General features: G+C 35.5%; 1 protein-coding gene across 5 annotated transcripts in view; it reads left to right on the top strand.

Annotated features, from left to right (window-relative positions):
- Positions 1–47: 47 nt before the first annotated feature.
- LOC127834127 (golgin-45-like) overlaps positions 48–7,556 on the top strand; it is a 34,864-nt gene continuing 27,355 nt past the window's right edge. For 3 of the 5 annotated variants that reach the window (XR_008027823.1, XM_052359750.1, XM_052359749.1), the window contains exon 1: positions 48–163. Coding sequence is in view for 2 of the 5 variants with exons in the window: in XM_052359750.1 (XP_052215710.1) it covers positions 73–163 (91 nt within the window). In the remaining 3 variants the exon portion in view is untranslated. Of the gene's footprint in view, positions 164–882; positions 1,203–2,709; positions 2,752–7,556 lie in introns of those variants that run through there. The other 2 variants (XM_052359751.1, XM_052359752.1) reach the window with 2 other exon arrangements.

Genomic DNA, 7,556 nt, shown 5'->3' with positions numbered 1-7,556 from the left:
TTTCATTGTGATAATTGCTTAAAATGTGTTAACCGAGAACTCTTATCTAACCGATATAAGTATGATTACGTTATGTTAAGAACGGTTTTTACCCATATTAGCACCATCATCAACAACAACAACAACTTAACAACAACAACAAAACTGTCAAAAATAATAAATGGTAAGTTTTCATTATCAATTCTGTATGTTGGAAATCGTTATTCATCCGGAAAACAAGCCATTAATTCAATGACATATTACTTTTTATGCTTTCTTCTCCGAAACAATCTTAATATAAGCGTCAAGTCAGTATTGGAGACTTAACAAATGCTGGATGTCACCGGAAGTAAATCAAAGCGGGGCCTGAAGGCACTGAAGTTGTTCGCTGTTGTCGTCCTTGATTAGCTTGTGCGCATAACACAGGCTTATCAGTGTGCACAGGCTTATCTTATTTGACATGCATTAAGCCCCGTTTTCCCTGAAAGCAGCCAATATGTACAGATTTCAATAATAAACACTAGACTGGCCTATATTGTCTTATACTCAAACCCGGTTGAGTCGCGGTATTTTATTAGCGCCCTCTGGATTTTGTTTATAAACAAACCTGCGTAACCTTCTTGTCAAATCTGACAGAAAACATCTCTCACTACATGTTGGAATCAATTTTCGGCAATAACATGTTGTAAAACTCAGACTTTAACAATATTTGAATTTTTATAGTTCTTGCAATAGTCGTAACGAAAAAATACAACATTGCCTGAAAATAACTGTGCTATTTATTTTATTTTGATGTCTTAAACTCCATATATTTAAATTGTTATATACTGTATTGATTGTTACTTTGAAGAGTATGTCAGAGCTTTGATAATTCATGTTTAATTTAAAATTGGTGCTGTTTAACCGCGAATCTACCGGGAGAAAAAAAAACAACAATGGCGGACAGTGGTGTTGGATTTGTTTCTACGGCAGTTAATGTTGAAGGATTTTTGCCATAAAAAGGCAGTTGTCCAATAAAGTTAAGTTAAATATGATTGTCCTTTCAATCATTTACCAGATATATGAAGATCGTTTCTAGACACAAATGAATTTTCCTCAAGTACCGTGAGTCAACCGTGTTGCAGTATACAAGCTGGTAAATACACACTGCAGTAGTAGAGCAGAAGCTCCTAAGCATTCGTCGTCTGCAATGCTGACAGGCAGCGGTAATCGTTCCTAGCAAAGTGAGTTACTGTCGTTAGCGTAGCTAAGCAAGCCAAGCACATACTGATTTGCAAAACATGCTCTGTAAATTTAGTGGGCCGCTAACGCGACCAACTAAAAATGAATGTTCTCACTTTTAAAGTGCGTTCTTTAGCAACACTGAGGAACTTGCTTGAGATGCTGGCTGTTCTGCTCAACGCAATGGAATGTTTTGACAGTCGGTGCGCCATCAATCATGGGAAGTTAACAATGTATCATTGAGCAGCCAATAAACAACTATTTTGGTTATTTTGAACTCAATATAATTAACAAATTATAAATAAAAAAATCATTTTGATAAAACTACCTTCTTGAAAATAAATAGATTGTACAAACTTAATAATTTCATGCTATCGTTTCAATGAACTTTTTTTTTTCCGAGAACATCTTTTGATCATGTGACGAAAAATAGACGCTAAAACACCCGCAAAAAAGTACCACGTGACGAAAAAGGACGCTAAACACAAATGCCATGCGACTACGACTTATATGATGCAAGAATATACCTTATGCAAGCCTTTGAAGCTGGGGCCTTATGATTGCAATTACGTAAAGAATTGACCTCTAACTAGGGCTGTCACGATATGCCGTGAGCATGCCGCGGTATATCGTGGTACGGCAACACTGTATCGCGGTACGTACCGCGATATTTTACAGAATATGTATATGTGAAGAAAACAGCACAATAACAAGTTTTACAAACTTTATTAAACTCAATAATCAGAAAACACTGGCATCATAGTATGACTAGAAACTGTAATAAACTGTAATAAACTTGATAGAAGTCGTCATTGTTATTGTAATTGTTATTTTTCTAAAATGTCCGCCATGTTGTTTACAATAGCTGTGACTACGATCTGTGTAAATCGAACGCTTCATGGACATGTTTAAAATGCGGAGTCAGCAGGCCCAGTATTGAAAATCCGTAGCGTTCTGACTCTTCCTCGACTTATTCCGAATCTTAAGATAACATGATTCGGAAGTGCCATGCTTTGAACGATTGATATACTAAAGAAAGAAAATGAGAAATAGAATAAACATCTTTTGGATAATTATGAACTTATTTGCAAAGGAATCTGTCCCAAATTCCAAAAAAGTTACGGACCCATACATCGCCGTATTTTAAACGTGAAAGTTAAACATCTACCAGTGGAAGCGCTTGCTTGACCTGGATATTAACGGATTATTTATTTAGCCCTTTTGAATCGCTTCTACAGTTTTCAAAACGATATCTATATCAAAATAATTATGCAATGTATTTATATCTGTGCTAATACAATAATATTAAAAAAACCGGTGCGGCAACGCCGTACCTCGGTGCGATTTTTTTCACGACATGCACCGCGATATACCGATATACCGGTGAATCGTGACAGCCCTACCTCTAACTGAAGTAAGCAAAGGAATTAGCACCTAATTGACCCTTTCCTTCTACGTGCGAACGCAGGTTGAATGTAAAGTGAGCTGTTCACGATTGTTACTCACTACTCACTTGGTTTGAGTCAAACAAAGAATGAACCACAACATACGGTAATTATAATATGTATTGGTATTAAACAGCATTGTATTAAATTCTCAAGCTAACTACATTAAAACTTGAGCTACGTTGGTCGAAAGACCATAAGACCCATTTTCGCATGACGCAGCTATGAAAGTGTGATTCAAATGTTTGGAAAGAAAACTGCATGTTTATCAAATATTAACATACGATATATTTCGATGATGAAGAAATAAACTCATAATAAGCTATGTGAGGACACATTATGGTGTTCACTCCCATAATATAATTTAAACTAATGTAGATCTATGGTTTGCCTATTATAACACACATTTCATGCAGTAAATATGCGACTAACAAGTAAAAAAACACAATAGTTTACTTTTGTTTTCAATTAAATTATTTAGAAACCGAAATTTTAAACTTTATTTCAAAAACAGCAAGACTACTTATTTTAAAGATAATTCTTGTAATATTTAATTGTTTTTTATACTTGGCTTTAGCGATTTGAAGCATTTTTGATGTTGTCTATCATATCCCTGTAGTAACTGTTGAACCCATGTTCAACGTTTTATTAATTGAGAACTGTGAATATAAACAAGTGTAACCTTATACTATTGCGTTGTTATCACCCGTGCAATTGGACTCTCCCTAGTTATCGGCAGCCGCATCTATTAATAGCCTCAGATTATGAATGAGCTGAGCAAAAATACTGCGTTCTGAAGACACAGCAGAAAGTAGACTATTTTAATCATTCATATACAATCTCTTCCGCGACACATATAATACAATCATTGTTTATTGATTTTTTTCTATACAAGCTCTGTTCGAAACTATTACATTTAAAACAATAGTTGGAGAACTCAAACCTGTTGCATAAATTATACAACTCATCTTTCTCGCGCGGATACGGCATGTGTGGCAGGTAGTAGGCTTTCCGTAGATAAGCTGAACCGACTTAAAATTTCGAGTAACAACATTAGTGTTTGCTACGCGAACAACTAAAAAAATAACTATGGATGGAGTTGGGTTTAATTAAAACATCGTGATTGAAATTGAGTTACCCGACCATCTTTTAAAATCATGTCATGGCAAACATGATGTCACATTAGTTCTTGCTTTTTGCATGCAACTCTCTGATCTAACCCATAGTTATTAGTAGTCCTTATATATCTTAAATCATTTTCCATAAAAGACATTGCACACAAAACTATGCAACATTGTATATACCATATATGTTGTATACATTACATCACATGATCCAAGTTCTAAGGTTATGACACATGTCTTCACAAATTATTGGGCCTACAAACAAACATGCGCTGGTATGATTCAGTTACAAATGAAATTGTATGCACACATAAAAGGTTTTATGAATCAAACTTGGTTCTAAGTTATGTAATAACGCGGGGCGGATGCGAATTTTGCCAATAGGTTGCTTAATTTTGCGTAACGGGTCAGCCAATCGGGCGCTGGGATCTGAGTCACGTGACAGTTAGCGTCACCCGCGCCTAGCGTCCTTTCGCAGACAAAGGAAAGCGCTCTTCTCGCAGTCTTAGAAAACGCTGTTAGCAGAAAGTTGCTTGGAAAAATATTGTACCTCCATTCCGCCTCAGCTATATATTTATATATATACATTTGTACATATATGGTTTTTTTTCATGTTGCCTTCTATGTATTTTGACTTAGGCCTTTAACATTGTCATGCAGATTTATGCAGCTTTAATTTTCTTTATTTTGCCTATCATGTTTTCTTGCCTTGTCATGTATGATTTTAAATTTGCCTGTTATTATGTACCTTCATGTACCGGTATGTTTTTTTTTCGTTAACATGTAATAAGGCAGTTTTTCTTGCTTGCCCAACAGGGTAGAAGGGAAATTAAGATGTTTTTGTTAAAGTTTACGACATTTTGCAATTTATGTCCAATTCATGGCGGTTTTTCTTGCTTGCCCAGCAGGGTAGAAGGGAAATGTATATGTTTTTGTGAAGCTGGGCGGGCGTGAAATGGTGTTTCACGCTTGGCGGTTTTTCTTGCTTGCCCAGAAGGGTAGAAGGGAAATAACGATGTTTTTGTTGAAGTTTACGACATTGTGCAATAAATGTCAAATTCACTCAGATTGGTTTTCTGTACTTTCTTCGTCACTCCGTCCTAATCCCCTGATGGTGAAAGTCACTTTGTCAGTGGAAAGGCGAATCATAAATCCTGTTTTATCGTTTTTACTTGGGATGCAAGAGGTTACAAAACACATTAACTGGTTAACCTTTTGCCATAACTGGTTATTAACCGGTTAACAGAAACACATTTAGTAGTTTTTTTGAGATCGCTTGCTTTAACATATCAGTCCGCACAGGCTAATCAGGGATGTCATTTTCCCCTTTTATAATATTTTTCGTTTCTAGAAAGTCTCTTCTTATCAAAAATTCAATTTAGGCAGAAAGTGTCGTCCCTGATGAGCCTGTGCAGAGGCTAATCTGGGAGGACACTTTGTGTGCATGTATTTAACCCCCTTTTCACAAAACGCGGCTCAATTATAATGGTTACATGGGAGGAAAGGTCATGACCTTTAGATCTTCTGGTCAACATGTTTAATTAAAAGGTCACCTGTGATTAAATCATAAATTTTTGTTCTGCACAAATCTACAAAAGGTTTTTACCTATAATCATCTAAATTGGTATTTACTGGTCATTTGTGTGGAAAGGAAGACACCATTTCACTTTGATTTCCCAAGGTAAAGGTTCAAGGTCATTTGAAATTATTCATGCATATTTTTGTCATGCTCCCCCAAAAAAATTTGAGGGGAGCATATAGTCGCCGCTTCGTCTGTCCGTGTGTCCGCCTGTGTGTCCGTCCGTGCACAATTTTTGTCGGGGCTATTTCTCAGCAACTACCGACCGGCATTCAATGAAACTTAATGGAAAGCGTCACTACCAAGAGGAGATGTGCATATTATCAGCGGGTTCTGGTCGGATGATTTTTAACAGAGTTATGGCCCTTTGAAATTTTCCATTAACTGTACATATAGTGCAATTCTTGTCCGGGCTATTTATCAGCAACTAATGACAGGAAATCAATAAAACTTTATGGGAAGCTTCACTACCAAGAGGAGATGTGCATATTATCATCGGGTTCTGGTCGGATGATTTTTCACAGAGCTATGGCCCTTTGAAATTTTCCATTAACTGTACATATAGTGCAATTCTTGTCCGGTCTATTTCTCAGCAACTAATGACCGGAATTTAATTAAACTTTATGGGAAGCTTCACTACCAATAGGATATGTGCATATTATCAGTGGGTTCTGGTCGGATGATTTTTCATAGAGTTATGGCCCTTTGAAATAAAAAAAATAAAAATTATTGTCCCCCCAACTACTGTGCCCTCAAGACGTTTCCTTTTATCTGAATACTAGTATATAGTGCAATATTGTGACAAAAAAAAACTTTGGGGAGCATCACCCGTCTCCGACGGTTTCTTGTTTTACTTAGTTATCCCTTTCCCCCTACAGAAGCAAAGTAAAAATGTCTTTTGCAACCAACATAAAACCAGAACAGCCTGCGAGTAACTCGCAGTATGTTCAGGTTTTGTGCTGTTTGCTGCTCATCAGTAACTAATTTAGGGTTGGAAATGAAGCCTTTAAAACTTGAATTTTGTAAGAAAGGTATTTAATTAAATTTAACTTTCTAAGGGACTACAAATGCGTCAAAAAACGTATCTACATGTAAGTGGTAAAGGGATATAAAAAAAAATAACTGTAGATATTGTATTAATCAGTCCTTTATTTATTTGGATTAATAATATTGCAAGGGGTATGCATGATCTTCACCCAATCACAGCCTCTTATTGGTCAAATTGATATATTTTGAGCATGTTACATGAAGATGATCAGGTTAGTTCTTGAAATCTAATTTTGTACTTTTATTTGCCCGTCTCATGACAGGATCTATTTGGGAAATTCCTTTGATGGACTGGTGGTTGGGTGGGCATCTTAATACTTACTCTTACTAGTGCAGCTTTCATTGAATCTTCACCAAACTTTATGGAAATGTTTTTGACAAAAAATAGAGGTCAAGATTGATATCCAGCCAAATCAAACCTTGCACTTCACATATATTGCCCTTTATTTATACAAAAATGTGAAATTTGTCTTTTGAGCTCTCTTTCTTTTACACTTTTCATGGAAAATTGACAAAACTGCTGGAAATCCCAATATTTATAACAAACAAAATTGTACAAGGCTTTTGAGAGTTATTGCCCTTTGTTTATTTCCACAAAATACCATGGCATCTCGTGGGGTCCATTTTAATGATTGGAGAATATGATTCTGTCCATAACCTTGATTTTTATTACTTATCAGAAGAAAGAGTTATACCCCCTTTACAACAGATGCTACACAACATTTTAATATTAAATGTATCAAATTTTTTAGTATTTTTGTGTTGTGTTACTTAAACTTATTGCAAGTGTTTTGCACATTGCATGAAGATAAGAATTTGTCAGGGACTCATAATTTAATAATATTTAAAACAGATCAACTGATCATTGAATTAACACAATTTGATTGAAATTTAAAGCGAATTGTATTTTAATTAATATACATATACTGGTTTTTCAAAGTCCGGTTTCTAATTTGTGCTGAAAAACTAAAAGCATACACTATATATGGTTATACATGTACACACAAAACACATGACAACAATGCACCACAAATAGACAGCTTTACAAGGCACAGTATGATGTAGTTTGTTAATTGCATTCTCTTGTTAATTAACATGTCAGTTATCTTGCAATGGATCTTTACTGGTGATAATAGTGTAACTGTTGTGTAGAAGGAAAGT

This window comes from Dreissena polymorpha, chromosome 6 (assembly GCF_020536995.1).
Source record: "Dreissena polymorpha isolate Duluth1 chromosome 6, UMN_Dpol_1.0, whole genome shotgun sequence".
Classification (NCBI taxonomy): domain Eukaryota; kingdom Metazoa; phylum Mollusca; class Bivalvia; order Myida; family Dreissenidae; genus Dreissena; species Dreissena polymorpha.
Note: the sequence above shows the minus strand (reverse complement) of the source record. Positions and strands in the feature narration are given on the sequence as shown.